Raw genomic sequence first — 14995 nt, 5'->3', positions numbered from 1 at the left:
ACAAAAAGGGAGGTTGGCAGGCAGGAATTGTGATGTTACTCCTGCTTAGGGAAAGAAGTTTTGCCTCTGGGCTCAGCGCCTGGCGCAGCACTCACTGTCCCCCCTCCAGTTCAGAGAATTGAGCTGTGATATAAGCTCTCCCCCACCCTTCCTCCAGCCTTATCTTCCTTGCAGACAGACTTTTCCCTTTGCTTTCCTCGAACTCTTCTGCTGAACTCACTGCACTGTTGTCTGATCCGTGTTCCTCTGCCCTTCCCCAGCCCATCTCTCTCCTTGCTCAATGCACACCTCTTTTACACTCCTGCATCTAGTGAAAAACAAATCCTTCTTGATTCCAGCTGGGTTCCCACCCCTCTAATCTTTTCCTTTCTCTCTTTACTTGAGTTTGCTGTCTGGAGATGCTGGTCCCAGGTCCAACACGAGATCCTCTTGGCACTTCTCTGTGCAGTCCTGGGCACTGCTCTGCATAAAGCAATGGCCTGTTTGGGGCCAAAACAGGAAATACCCTTGCACTCTTGATACTCACCAGCGCTACTCTTCCTTACCTGTCCATCTTCACCACTTTGTCCAGCCCTGTCTGTGCTGTGCTGACCCAGAGGACCAGTGAGCTTTCTCTGAGGTGCTGTGATCCCGTACTGGCACATGTCGTGGTGTGGCATTTGCCATGGTGCCACGCCTCGTTCCTTTCAGTCTCAGACATGATAGCAGTGTGGAAGCTGCTAGAAGAAGACCAAGTTGTGCTTTTGTTGCTTTCCCATACTTACTTGCACTTGCAGAGTCCTGTATGCACCAATGTGTTGCTGTGCCAGAAATGCTGCGCCCTTAGAGTGGCTTATTGTTTTCCATTTTGTTACTGTGTCAGTGCATACTGGCAAAGTAAATCAACTGCTTCAAAAGGAAATTAATTTGCTTCCTGCCTTTATATGTTTGTCTCCCATCTTGGGGAGGAGGAAGGAGTTTCAAAAGTCACAAGGAATATAAATAGAATTAAGATGCAGTGAAATACCTATCTGCCTGAGCTTCTTACTGTACAAGGGTCAGAAGTGCCCCAGCATGTCCTGTTGCAGAGAATGGGGTGCTCTGGGCTTGCTGCTAGAGGGAACTTGGTCCAGCCAGGGTGATTTGGCACTCACCTGAATGCTGTGTCACCAGGCAGCCCTGTCCTGGCCCTGGACTGGGGAGAGCCTAACACTAGGCTGGTTTTGAGCGCTGTGTATGGGAGCAGCTTCCCTGTGCCATTGAGTTGCTGTCCACCCTCACTTCCTCCCAGGACTGCTCAGACTGCATGTGTGGTGTTTATTGTCCCCACACAGCTCATCACACTGATTCCTCTGGAGATCCATACAAGGGGGGACCTGCAGGTCTGCCTGCCTTCTCCCATCCTGTCCAAATGACAGTTCTGCCTGCTCTGAAAGCTGCCCAGTGGAGAAGGACCTGGCAGTGTTGGTCAGCAGTGGCTGAATGTGAACCAGATGGCCAAGAAGGCCAATGGCACCTGGCCTGTACCAGCCACAGTGTGGCCAGCAGGACTGGGGCTGTGGCCGTCTTCCTGTGCTGGGCACTGGTGGGGCCCCACCTCGAACCCCGGGGTGGCTGCCTAGTCCAAGAAAGACACTGAGGCACTGGAGTGTGTCCAGAGAAGGGCAACAGAGCTGGGGAAGGGTCTGGAGTACCAGGAGCAGCTGGGGGGGAGGGCTCAGCCTGGAGAAAAGGAGGCTCAGGGGAGACCTTCTGTTATCTCTCCCTTGCAGGAAGATGGAGCCAGGTGAGGGTTGAGCTCTGCTCCCAGGGAAGAAGCAACAGGATGAGAGTAAACAGCCTCAAGGTGTGCCAAAAGAGGTTTAGGTTGGATATTGGGAAAATTTCTTCATGGAAAGGGTTGTCAGGCATTGGAACTGGCTGCCAGGACAGTGGTGGAGCCACCATCCCTTGAAGTGTTCGAAAAATATGTGGATGACTTGAGGACATGGTTTGGCGGTGGCTCTGGGTTGATGGTTGGACTTGATGATCTTGGAAGTCTTTTCCAAACTTAGTGATTCTGTGATTCTTTGAGGTTTTCTTCTGGCTGTCCGCCCATCAAGTCATGCTCCAAATGGCTTTAGAATCAATGAAAGTTCCTTGACTGTTACCACTGAAGTGTTCAGATGATTCAGGTCACATCACTAAAATGCTGTGGTTATGAGTCCTCCCAGCTGGAATTCCAGGCCAGGCTCATTCCTGTCACTGCAGCATCCTCTCCTCGTCTCATGGCCAGCTCAGTGTCCTGTCCCAGGTGCTGCAGACCCTGCTGTTCCTGTGGCTCTAACCAGCCTAGCTACCCCCCTATTCCGTGCCCAGGTTTGCCAGCTGCCCCTTCTCTTTCCCATTTCCACAAAAGCTGGCTGTGCTTCCAGTCCCATTCTCGCCCTTTTGCTCTGTCTCACTGAGCATCCCTGCTGCAATTAAATCTGCACTCACCTCTGTGCCCCCTGCCTTGTTTCCCTCTGGGCCTGTGTGCCTCTGGCCAGCCATGTCCTCAGGTTACCTCTGCTGAGGTCTCATAATTTCTTGCATACTTGTCACCACCACTTCTGTATTGCTCCTTAAAGAGTGGTTTCTGGGTAGGAAAGGAGCTTTGTGTACAGAGTTCCCAGATGAGTCCCTTCCCAAGCTGTCTGTTCCAAAGCCGGTACCATACAGTAGGATTGGCCTGACAGCCCAGACCCTGATAGTCTCTTCCCTGCTCTGGCTGTGCCTTTTCAATAATATTCTCCAAGTCTTATTTAAAAATAAAATTCAAAAAATCCTGAATGAGGCAGTCATCTTTGTGAGGAGAAGAAGGAAGAATCTGCAGGCCAGCACACACAGACCCCAGTAAAAATGTGCTAACAATTTGGTATCTGTAGGAACCACAGCTTCTTGCTATTCTAAAAAAAGGAAAGGAAAGGCTAAAAATAGCATAATTCTAGGAAAATAGAACAATTGCTGTTGCTGAAGTATCTAAAATGAACCCACGCTGGAAGCAAGTCAGGACTCCTAAAAGAAAGAAACATTTGGAGATTGCCTGTGAAACTCTAAAATGCTGTGATTCTCCCACAGGACACCAAGGGCTAGATTTGGGACAGATGCTCTTATAGCTTGGCCTTGCTGCAGACCCCAGTGCCCCTGTTTGCCACAGCCCCTTCACCAGTTAGAGTCCTGGGTCTGTTTCTGTTGAAGTTTAGTCCAAGACCTGTCAGATCCATATTAAGCCAGGCTTTACTGAACTGATGTCCTGCAGTGCCTGCTCCTCACTGCTCCAGAGGAGAGCCCAGGAGCTTCTGTATCCATGACTGCCTTTCCCTGTACACGTTCATTAACTGTTTCTTCCATTTCCCTTGTTAGTTGTTAAACCTAGACTTGACCCTGGTTCCCTTTAGGAGAAGGTTGATGTGAGTTAGACCGCACAGTGCTGGCCAGAGCCCCCCAGCTCTGCCCGACCGCCATGCTCCTGCCTGTCCCAGGCTGATTCCTTCTCTGTCCTTCCTGCAGTGGCTGAAGGACCCCGGGCCCCGCAATGAGAAGAGGACGCTGTTCTGTGACATGGTCTGTTTCCTGTTCATCACTCCCCTGGCGGCCATCTCGGGCTGGCTGTGTCTGCGCGGGGCCCAGGACCACCTGCAGTTCAACAGCCGCCTGGAGGCCATCGGACTCATAGCACTCACTATAGCACTTTTCACCATCTACGTCCTCTGGACACTGGTAAGTGCCGGCTGCCAGGCTCCTGCTCCTGCTCCAGCAGGAGCTGGGAGCATGGCTCACACCTCATCAGTGCCACCTGCTGTTTCTGCCTCCCCGTGTGAGAACACCTTGGGCTCTTCCACTCGAATGTCCATTGAATTATCTTCATGTGCAAGCTGAGAATGGAAAATCACCTGCTGGTCATCTGCTTTCCAGACTGTCCCAGTGTTCCCCAAGTGTCAGAACCCAACCAGCCACAGATGTGCTGGAGCTGGGATGGGGCTGGGGCTGAGGCTGGATGGGAAGGGCTTGGGGCTGGGTCGGGCAGTGGCCTATCTGTGGTTCAAGAAGAAGCACAAACTTGGTACCTGGGCAGTGGAGGGGAAAAGTAAAATATGGAACACATTTGACACCTAAATAATTTGCCACCATATCCCTCTATGCTTTTGCTGCTCAGAACAGTCTGGCTGTGCCCAGCTGCGGGGGCTGGCCTTGGGGGTCTCTGGCCACAACTAAACAAACTCCTATGCCGTATTTTTAAGGCATGTTGAAAGAACTCTCTGGCCCTGGGGAAAGCTGTGGCTTCTCTGATGCTGGGTCGTGTGGTCGGCTCCAAGTCAAGGCTTGGTAGCCAGTGTGCCCTGGCCCACTGCTGCATGGGGGGCACTGGGGGTTGTTGGGAACCTTCACTTGAGCCAGTCTGGGTGTTGAACTGATCCCTGCTGGTAGAGAGCTTCCTGCGGATGCCTTGTTTGGCATTTCTGGACGTGCTGAATTAGGGGGTGAGGAGCTTGTATCTTGCAGGGAGCTGAGAAGAGCAGGACAGCGAATGCAGGTTTGCGTGTGGCACAAGTGGATCTCAGTGGGGATGCCTGGTCCCTCTCCAGGGCCTCAGAGCTGCTCTCTCTAGGGGCTGCTAGGCCAGGGACTTCCCTCTGTTTCCCATTCAGTTGTTTTGTCTTGTGTTGCTGGGTAGACTTCTGGGTTTGGATCTTGATTTTGGCTCTCCTATTCCAAGCGAGCCCTTTGTGTCTCATGTCCTGTCAATGCCCTTTTCCAGGGCTTTGCAGGGAAACATCATTTTGGGAATGGAAGAAGTGCACTTGATGCAGGAGGAGTAGTGGGACCCCAAAAAGCTATTGCCTGTAGGCAATAGAAATTCCCCAGTCCATTTCCTTGTCGTCTTGTTTTCCAGTTTCTCCAAGTAACCCCTTCTCCTGGGGCTGGACACTCCTTACAACTCCCCCTCACAGACCTGGGAGCCAGGGCAGGACGAGCTAGTGCTGCAGCAGTCCCTGCTCTGGTGGCAAGAGTGCCTGGGGGCAAAGCTGGAGGCGCTCCTTGCATGGGAGCCATGGAGGAAAGTTTCCATGCTGCATGTTCCTGCATGAAGCTTGTTTCCGTAGGAAGCCAAGCTAAAATTGGAAACTTTAAGAGGAAGCGTTTCCGTCTTCTCTATCTCAGGACTGGTGGGGAGGAGCTGGAAACCTGGAGGAAATGGAAAAATGTTTGTGCAGTAACAAGTCCTGACTAAAATGGCTCTAATTCTGCTGTGTTTCACATTTCCTTGAGCAGAGGAGGACATTAGGTGAAGCCCCTTTATTTATATTCAGCTCGTTCAACCCTGGGCTGTGCAGTCCAAGGAGCCAATATGTGGGAGGGGGTTCATGGCTGTAACCAGTGTGAGGGTTGTGAGAGAGCTGTAGCCAAGGCTGCAGCTCCTTTCTGAGGAGCAGGAGCCTTCTTTGAGGTTCCCATCATTAGCTCCCCATTCTCTGAAAACTGGGAGATGAATTTGTCAGCAAACAGTCTTACTGCCACAATCCCTCTGCAACAGGAAGGAGGGGTGGGCACAGATCAATAAGCTCAATTACCTCAGTGCCAGAGTGGCACAGCTTCATTTCTCATAAGATCTCTCGTAGACCCATCCAGAAGTAACAGTTTTACTGAGTTTTCTGTGTCAGATGCACTTCCTGGTATGTTCCAGTTGCAAGCTAAATGCTTCCTGTAAGAAGGCCTGGTTTATATCAGTGGCTCATTCGGTATTTAAGCCAAGCTCAAAGCTCCCCTCGCAGGGCTGCTCTGAAACTGCAGGGCCAGCTCCTGCCTCTGCTGGGCTGCTCTGGGTCCCTCCAGCCTTTCCATCCTCCGCTGTCTCCCTCTGGGTAGACAAGTCTCCCAGGCCACGGTGTTGTCCAGAAAAAATTGAGTCCAGCTGCTGTCCTGTTGTTGCAGACAAAGGAGGGAAGGTTTTTGTGCAGGACGAAGAAGGTCCCCTGGGGTCTGTGAGATGGGAAGAGGCTGGTTGGGTTCAGACCTTTGTTTTGCTCACCGAAGGTGCTGACTGCAGCCCGGGGCTGGATGAAGGGGCGAGTTGCAGCTCATCCCCACCACATTGCACCAGCCCGGACCCAAACCCAGCTGAGCAAACCCCATCCTGCTCTGAAGGGATTGATTGCTTGTCAGGCCGGGGGCATGGAGTGCCCCAAACTGTGCTGGGATCAGTGCTGTGTCCCTTGCCTCAGGATAAGGAGGCCCCAGAGGCAGAGGGGTGCGAGCATCGGGCCGTCCCTGCGTGTGCTCCAGGGCCGGGGTTGGTGACAGCGCTGCGTTCTCGCCCGCCAGGTCTCGTTCCGCTACCACTGCCAGCTGTACTCGGAGTGGCGAAGGACCAACCAGAAAGTCCGGCTGATGATCCCGGCCTCGCGGAGCCCTCACCCCGTGCCCCACTCCCTCCTCTCTGCCAAGCTCATGAAGAAGGCTGCGGATGAGACCACGGTCTGAGCCGTCCTGCGGCCGGCCAGGGTGGAGGGTCGAGCATCCCCACAGGCCCAGGGACCGCGGCAGCTGTGGGGACACTGGAAAACAATCATCCCACCCAAAGGGACTCTGCGGTCAGCACGTGCTTTAGACCTTGGCAAAGAGACACATTATCAACATCTGCGGGTGAAATGGCCCAAAAGAGCCTGATGGCAGAAAATGCCTGTCTGCAGGGACACTTTCCTATAACGAAACACCATACATGGAAAACATCTCCCTCTCTCTATATATATATATCTATATATAATATTATTTTTTAATGGCCATGCATATTGTGTTTCAATTCCTTTGTGTTGATGTTCTAAGCTTCAGGATAGAAGCTGGCAATCTGATCTCATTCAGAGGTTAAATCAATGCCTTTTCTCCAAATGAGCATATGAGGAACACTTTTCATCAACCATTCTTAAAAGTCCCTTTCTCCTTTGCACCAAATTGGTTTTGATATACTACAGCAGCCTTCCCATTACTCTTTGGTCTCTTTTGTGGTGTTCTGTCCTTTCTAGAAAGTTGAGTGTTTTTAAAAATTATTATAATCCCAGAAGGAGTAAAATGACATAATACTGAATGGAGACATTTTGTATTGTAAAGTACTGTAATTTTGAGAATTTCAAAATCAGTTTCGGAATGAGAGAATCTTTTCCGGCACAGACATGATCTCACAAAATGCTTTCCTTGAGATCCTGGCTTATCCCCAGAATTTGGATGCACTCAGCCCTTGGTCTGTCTGGCAAAGGTAGATGGAGGATCCGAGGGTGGGAAGAGATGGCTCCATACTAGCTAAACCCACCATTGCCTTTTGCTTTGAAAAGATTGAGAAAGGAGCTTTCCTGACCCCAGAAGGAGTTGGAGTCTCTGTTTGCTGATGTCCTTTTGCCAGCTTGAGGCTGGACCTCCTGTAGCATCAGTTTCACACGTACCTTAGGGGACAGGCCATGCCCTGCGGCGCTGGCAGGACGCAGGTGCTCTTGGCTGTTTCTGCACTTTATTTGCACATTCCAGAGGAGCTGCTGGGATTGGGTTCATCCCTGGTAGCGCTGCCTGCCTGTTGTGTCCTCTAGTGAAACCCCCCCAGTTTGCTGGTCCCAGAGAACAGGCTCTGGGTCCCTTGTCCTGTGGGGCCAGCGTTCGTCCTTCTCCTCCTCCTTTTACCTGTGTTTCCAGCACTTGCATTCTCAAAGGTCTCTGTCTCAGAATGCCCCCTTTGCCAAGAGTCCCCCTGGTCTGGCTTTGGTCCTTGCTTCTGCCACCTCACCCTGCCCGACAGTGCCTGGTGCTGAGCTTTCCTGAGCCTTCTGAGTGGCACAGGCTGTGAGGATGCTGGCAGTGATGCTGCCCTGCCCTGCCAGGTGCTCCAGAGGTGTGTGCAGCTGCTTTGCTGGTGCCTGGGCTCTGGCTCCATGGTGGTGAGGGTAGAGAGCAGGCAAGAGGCAGGCTCTGAGGGGCCTGTGTCCTTGCAGTGGGTGGTGGTGTCATGCACTATGTCCCTCTGCCCCTTTGCTGAAAGCAAGTGAGTCAGTGCAGTGCCCTGTGAGATGGACATCTGTAATTTCCTGAATTCAAAGCACTATGTGCACTTCTCTCTAGCTTCATGCAAAGCAGGATGTGTTTCCTTGTGCATTCCCTCAGCCTCAGCTGGAAGTTGCTGGTGTCCTGAGCAGCAGGGATCAGTGTGCCATCTTGCCCAACAGGATTGCTCCAGCCCTTGGCCTTGGTGTCTGTCTGCTCTCCTCTCTCCTGTCTCCCAGGTGCAGCTTGGGGATACCCTGACACATCTTGCTGCAGCCTCTCTGTGCCCTGAGGGCTGCTCTGAACTGGTCTCTCTTCCAAGTGTGAGGGGCTGGTGTCACTGTGGGGTGAAAGTCCTCTGCTACAGCCAGGCTGCACATCTCTGCTCCCCTCTCTCAGCCACCCCCGCAACTGCCCCTTCCTTTCTTCCACATACCTGTGGGTGTCTGCCCTTTTCCCAGTCATGCACTCATGCAGGGATTACTCTGCTTCTGGTACTCTTGGTGGAGAGGCTGCTGCAGCCCAGCTCCAGTCACAGTCCCTACTCCAGTCCCATCCCGTTCCCACGCAGGCGCTCCCACCCTGCACACCCCTTCCATGGCAGCAGGCTCTGCACCACTGCTCCGTGCCTTGTCCTGGGTGCCCCGTCCTTCAGCCCCTTCCCAACAACCCCCTTGTCACCAGGAGATCACCAGTGAAGAAAAATGGGGAGGGGGAGGTGGTGCTTAACCTTCCCAGCCCTGGCTGCCTCCCAGGAGCTTGGCCCCACAAGGCACCGAGTTCTGGCAGGTGATGAGGGATGCTCTCTCCCATAGCACGTCCCCAGGGTAAGGACTTCATGGAGCCAGTGTCCCAGTTAAGAAACCCACCATCAATCCAAATATGCAACTGTGAAAGACAGAAGCCCTAGGCTGGGGCAGTGGGGGCCCAGTCCTGTGTGTGGCCGTGGCTGCACTCAGCGTCCTTGGCTTTGTTGTCATTGCCAGTAATTGGAGTTGTTGCATGTGCCCCCACAAGACCCAGTAGTGACTCTTTGAGTCTTGTCCTCCTTCCCAGAGATGTTCAGCTCGTGGATGTGGGCAATCGGTGTCTGACCCACCATGTTCCAGTGCATTCTGGGGAAATGGGCTGTGCAATGATGTAAATAAAAGTGAGACAAACTTTGGGCTATTGTGTTGTTATTAGAGGGGGCCAGGGCTGCAGAGCCCAGGCTGCCTCCCTGAGAGCACCCTGGTACCCCCAGCCTGCAGCAGCTGCCCTGGCCAGCCCCCAGGGCCCCAGCAGAAGGTTTCAAAGCTGGACAAAACCCAGGGCTTTTTTCATTTCTGGGCAGTTTCTCTGTCACTGTACAGAAGCCTGCCTGGCATGGGCCAATCAGGGCGATGATGTTTGGGCCAAGTCAAGAGTCTGTGGGCCCCTGGTTGGGCCAGGGGTGTGTGTGGGGCTGCATGGAGTGACCCTGATGCTGCATGATGCCACCCCACAGAGGGTCCCTGTGAGCTGCCTGACCCAGGCCTGCCCATGGCCCTGCAGCCCAGCCCCTTACTCCAGGGCTGTGGGAGATGCTGGACATGTCTGTGATCTCTGGTGAGGTCATGGTGGGCACTGTCCAGCTGTGTCTGAGGTGTGTCAGACTGTGTCTGAGCTGTGTCTGAACTGTGCCCAAGTGTGCAAGAGCTGCTGGCAGCAAGCTGCAGGGCAGGAGCCTTGCTCTGTGCGCTTGCTACCAGCTGGTTCTGAGAGCCATCCAGGGCCAGCACAATGGCAGGGGCTGCAGGGCATGGAACCTCAGGGCAGAGACTTGGGCAGCCATTATTCCCTGTTCTGTGGAGCAGTGAGGAGACCCAACATCCCCTGCAGCCTTGGCCCCTGGCCCTGGATCTGTGTTGAAAATCTGGTCACGCCACACTTGCAGCAGGGGGTTGTGAAGCTGCCCATTTGAAATGCCACTCAAAGCACTGCAACACCAATGTTGGATGCATTTTTGAGTTCCTGGACAAGGCTTTAGCCTTGGGCAAGACCTTGGATGAGTTTCTTGGCCAGGCTCTCAAATCAAGGGTTTTCTGGGCTTGTTTGTATTAAAAGAAAAAGATTTTAAAAAAGAGAGTGCCGTGGTTGGCTCAGCCAGTCCTTTAAAATAAGCTTGTGACGCCACACAGCAATCTGGCAGGGTGGGGAGAAGACAAAGTAGCATCTGCAACAGCAAGAACAGTGTAAAAGCAGCAGAAGTCCCAGAGAAAGGACTCACTGGGAAAAAGGAAACAGTTTCATGGGGAGGGCATTCTGTCACAGTTGCTTGGCTGATGTGCCAGATCCAGGCAGGCTTTGTTCGGAGCATATCTGACAGACCAATGCTGAGAAGAACATCTTTGTTGAGGTGTTTCCACGGTCCACTGCTGCAGCCTTTTTCCCTGGCAGCAGGAGGGTCCCAGGGGTCTGATCCCACCCTGCTGTGACCAAGGGCTTTGGGAATTGCCCTGTGGCCTCCGTGTCCAGGCAGGGTTGAGGAGGCAGCAGGTCACTGCCGTGATGTGCTGGCTGTGCCCATGCTGGCTTGGCACAAACCTCCCGGCCCCGCTTGTCTCCCCAAAACCACTCAGAGCCCATGTGGGTCCAGCCTTGCTCAAGGACCCCGGTGTTCCTTACCCTTCCTACCCATTGTGGCTCCCACATGTAGAGACCTCTATCACATGAGAGCTGAATTTAAGCTCCTCTGAGTCTTTGTGGTGCAATTCTACATGAAATTGGGTATTTCTCATACAAATACTGCAATTATGTAACTCAGCTCCCAGAGAGCTGATTTTTTAAATTTTAATTTTTGGGGGGCACATCAAAAAGGAAACCAGAGCAAAATATTTACTCCCTCTAAGCCACAAAACTCCAGTGAAGAAGTTCCCAGACACCAATCTGTTGAAAAAAACCAACTTTTCTCCAGTCTGAGGGACTTAGCTGGCTTTCAGAAAGGAATTTCTTCTTCTTGATTGAGGTAGGTGCCCCTAAATGCACAGCACAACTCTTTTGGGATGTTTTGCATGACAAAGGACAAAAATACTTAACTAACAATCTGCCATCTGCATACACCAACCTTCTGCTGTGAACCTCAATCACGGTGTAACCTGGGCTGACAACACCACACAGTCACACACCACCCTCCAAGGGGGATGGGGGAAAAAACTTTTGATTTGATGTAAAAACAGTTTAATAATTGAGATAAAGTAATATGTAGTAATACTAATGATAATAATAATTGTAATGGAAAAAAAATATAAACCCCAAGTGGAACAAGTGATGCCCAGTATAGGTGCTCAGTATCTGCTGATCTGTGCCCAGCCTGCCTCCCAGCAGCCATCAGCCCCTCACCAGCAGCTCCCCCAGTTTACACACTGGGCAGGATGTTTTATGGTGTGGAATATCTCCCTGGCCAGTTTGGGTCAGCTGTCCTGCCTGTGTTTCCCCCCCCAGCTTCTTGTGCAACTCCTCGCTGGCAGAGCATGAGACACTGAGGTGGGGTAACACCACATGACTGATGGTTTGGTTGTTGCTATCAATATTATTCTCACTCTAAATCCCAAACCCAGCACTGTGCTGGCCACTGAGAGGAAAATTAACTATCCCAAGCAAAACTAGGACAGTCTCAGAGGCTCCTGCTCATGGAGAGTAGGAAGTGCCTCACTGGGAGCAGAGAACCCTGGGTTTCCCCAGTCTTGATGCTGCCAGAGTGGAAGAGGCTTAGGGCAGAGCTCTGGGGGCAGATACCCGGGCTTGATCCAGTGCTGCAACTCTGCAGCTCCTGGAGTAGAGCAGGGAGACCAATATTGCCTGTGCCCAGATGCTACCCCAATGATGACAACTGAAGTGGCAGTAAATAAGGTCCAACCAGAAAAGTCTTCAGAGATGAAATCTAGGCTGGACCCAGGCAATGCCCCCCTTCACCTACATCCACCTTCTCCTCTCCTAAGGACAGGATTTAGCAGGATCCTGTGAGGTGGGACCTTGAGAATGGCAGATCTGTGGCCATTCTTGTGGATTCCTGCCTCTCCTGTGGGTTTCAGACACAGCTCAGCATTGTGCTTTCCTTCCTGGGCTGCCCCTGCACTGCTACCAGTGCTCTGCTGCAAGAAATGTGCTTGGTGCACATCAGGCAAGGACAGGCTCTGGATGTGTGGGGAAGATAAGTGTTATCATGAATATCCAGCTATGTTTGGGGTTTTTTAACTTAATTGAAAAAAAGCCAGAGGCACTATGCCAGCACCCCTGGAGGAGCTGGACCCTGCTATATTTCCATGGCCTTGTACAGAGCAGCTCTGCAGTGCCCTGGCACTCAGTGATGCTCCCTGCCATGGGACCACCGGGCACCAAGCTCCTCCCTGCACCCAGTTTCTGTGCTCCCTGTTGTCCCTGCAGTCCCAGCCGAGGGGTGGGGGGATAAAGGAGGCTCTGTTGTGGCATCCGCCTCCATGACTTGCCAGTCCTCTCCTTGGTGGCCAGAGGATCCACACGAGGAGAAGCCAGCAGGATGCAGGACCCTCCCAGTTCCCAGCACCAAGACCCAAGGTGATGGCATTCACCTTTCCAGTCTCTCCCCTGCCCCTCATGTTCCCTCCCTGTCAGGGGCACAGCTTCAGCCACGAGTCCATCCCCACCCAGAGCCACGGGTGCAGCCTCTCCCCAGCACACGAGGCCAGGCAGAAAGCAAAGATTGGGGCTTCACTCTCAGCATCAGCAAAAGTCACCTGCTTCTCTGTGAAGTCCAGGCAGACCTGGATGGCCCTGGGGAGGCAGGTAAGGTGCAGTGGGGTCCAGTCAGGATCACTGAAAGCATGGTACTGCCCAAACCACTGCCCCACGGCCCAGATCCCCTCCTGGGGCGTAAAATTGAGGACCCCCTTCCTCCTGACAGACTCCTGGGCCACTCCCACTGCCCACCAGTCCCCTGCCTCAGCCACCTCCACCTCCCAGCAGTGTCTCCCCGCAGCAAAGCCCTGGCTGCCCAGCACACACGGCTCCGTGTCAAACCGCTCGGGGTTGTCGGGCAGCAAGGTCCACTCGTGCCCCCGTCCCACCCCTCGCTGGTCACTGGCCAGAATGAGGAAGGGGTTGGCGGTGTCTGGGTCCAGAGTCACGTCAGCTGGGGACAGAGGAGAAGAAGCTGCTCAGAACAGGAAGCCCTGGGGCTGCATCCACCCCAGCAAGAGAAGGGACAAGGTTAGTTCCTTTTCCCTGCAGTGGGAAAACCCCCCTAGCTGGACTGTCCCTGGCTCCCTGCTGCCCCATCCCTGTCCCCACCCCAGGGGCCTGCACACATCCTGGACAAGGGGATCTCCTGGAGGAGGAGGCAGCACCTGAGTGGGTGGGTGCACACCTTCAGTGCAGCCCACCTGGACCTGAGCCTGGGTGTCTCTGGTGCTGTGAGAGGAGAACGGGCAGGTCAGGGCACAAACCAGTGCTGACCACAGCAGAGGTTGGCCCCAGATTCACATCTCCTACTATGAACAGTGGAGGGGGCCAAGGATGTCAGCTCAGGAGCCTTTGGTGCTGGAGCTGGGTCTACAGGTGAGCACCAAGAGTTCAGCTGGAAGTGTTGCAGGCACCAAGTCCCAACCCATGAAAAGCCTAGTCTGGGGACAAGCCCCAGTGCTTTGACCTTCAATAGCTGTCCCAGAGCAGAAGCAGGATGCATTTTGTCCTCAACAGAGGACAGTTCCCCCTCCTGTTCCCTTCTGAAAACTCACCTCTCCCACTCATCTCCTTCACCTCATCAATCAGGGTCTCACTTTCTACTGTCTCCATCCTGGATGCCAGCATATCCACAGTCAATCAACAGGAGGGGAGACAGGATTCACTGCTGAAAGTGGGAATTACAAGACTTGAGGACTGCCTGAAAATGATAAAGCAGAGAAGGAGTAATGGAAAGGTCACAGCATTCAGCACTTTTTACACAGCCAGTACGTACCTGCTCAGCCTGCAGGTTGGCTCCAGGAAAGTAGGTTTGAAATGGGTTGAAAGGTCTTCAGTCTGCTTCCCACTCTTCTGATCCCTTCATCCGCTCATGGCTGGACTGAGCTTGCCCAGCACTTCCAGGCTGAGTGAGCAGGGCACGGTCCAGAGGGGCTGGATGGCCTGGAGAGCAGACCTGGGAGTCTGTCTGGGTACCACCCCACCAAGCTTCCCCCTACCATCCTCTGGGCAATGACCTCCCATGCCCTGAAGCTGCCAGCCCATGTGGGACCTCATCCAACACTTGAATTTGGCAATTCCTCCTGTTCCTGCAGTGCCCAGTCCTGTTTACATCACAGGGGCTGCTGCATCTCCCCTCCCTCAGCCCAGCTGCAGGTGGGTGATAAGAGCCCTTGAGTGCTGGAGGAGTCAGTATCTCCCTGTGCAGGATGCTCAGAGCCCTCTTGGACCATGGCCCCACAGGCACCTCCAGCCCCTTGGGATGGCACCGGGGGACACCAGCTGCAGAGCACCATGCTCTGGGTGTCCAGGCTGCATTCTGGGAAGAGGGGAGGTCTGGCTCCTGCCCTGGCTGTTTGCCCAGTCCTGTCCTGCTGCATGGGTTCACGGTGGAGATGTGGGCAAGGCATGTGCCATCTTGATTGCTCACCTGGTAAATGGGGAACAGCATGTGCTGGGCTTTGCATCCCACCTGTCTGTTCTCCCGCAGCTCTTCCTGTGTCGAGGGATGATGGCCTTATTCCCAGTCACAGGGAATGCAAGGCATTCCACTCTGCTTTGTCACATCACTCTGGAAGGCACCAGCTGAGCACAAAAAAAGCAGGATGCAAGGGCAGCTGCTGCCAGGTGGCTTTGCAGACACGGGCATGAACCCTCTGCCTGCCTGAACCCTGCCTGGAGTTTGGCTGTCTTGGCCAAGCTCACTGACTGGTTCCACTTTACGCATGACCAGTTCCTCTTGCACTCTTTTGGGATGTCTGACACCTTGTTCTCACCAAGTCCTTTCACTCCA

The 14995-nt window shown here is 53.4% G+C and overlaps 2 protein-coding genes across 4 annotated transcripts in view; one reads left to right on the top strand and one right to left on the bottom strand.

Annotated features, from left to right (window-relative positions):
* The window catches only part of MARCHF2 (membrane associated ring-CH-type finger 2), a 32986-nt gene extending 23833 nt beyond the window's left edge, over positions 1-9153 (top strand). For all 3 annotated transcript variants that reach the window (XM_084221317.1, XM_084221318.1, XM_084221316.1), the window contains exons 4-5: positions 3511-3720; positions 6325-9153. In XM_084221317.1, the coding sequence (XP_084077443.1) occupies positions 3511-3720; positions 6325-6483 (369 nt within the window). In that variant the 3' untranslated portion in view covers positions 6484-9153. The remainder of the gene's footprint in view (positions 1-3510; positions 3721-6324) is intronic.
* Positions 9154-12632: 3479 nt separating this feature from the next.
* LOC311162787 (E3 ubiquitin-protein ligase TRIM7-like) lies at positions 12633-14271 on the bottom strand (the record flags this gene model as incomplete). The annotated part of the gene is made up of 3 exons (XM_084221335.1): positions 13979-14271; positions 13758-13870; positions 12633-13153 (listed from the first exon to the last, which is right to left on the bottom strand). Exons 2-3 carry the CDS (start codon positions 13828-13830, stop codon positions 12633-12635), a joined length of 594 nt encoding a protein of 197 aa, XP_084077461.1. The 5' UTR covers positions 13831-13870; positions 13979-14271.
* Between the last annotated feature and the right edge of the window lie 724 nt (positions 14272-14995).

This window comes from Fringilla coelebs (assembly GCF_963513975.1).
Source record: "Fringilla coelebs genome assembly, chromosome: 24".
In the NCBI taxonomy this organism is placed as follows: Eukaryota; Metazoa; Chordata; class Aves; order Passeriformes; family Fringillidae; genus Fringilla; species Fringilla coelebs.
Note: the sequence above shows the minus strand (reverse complement) of the source record. Positions and strands in the feature narration are given on the sequence as shown.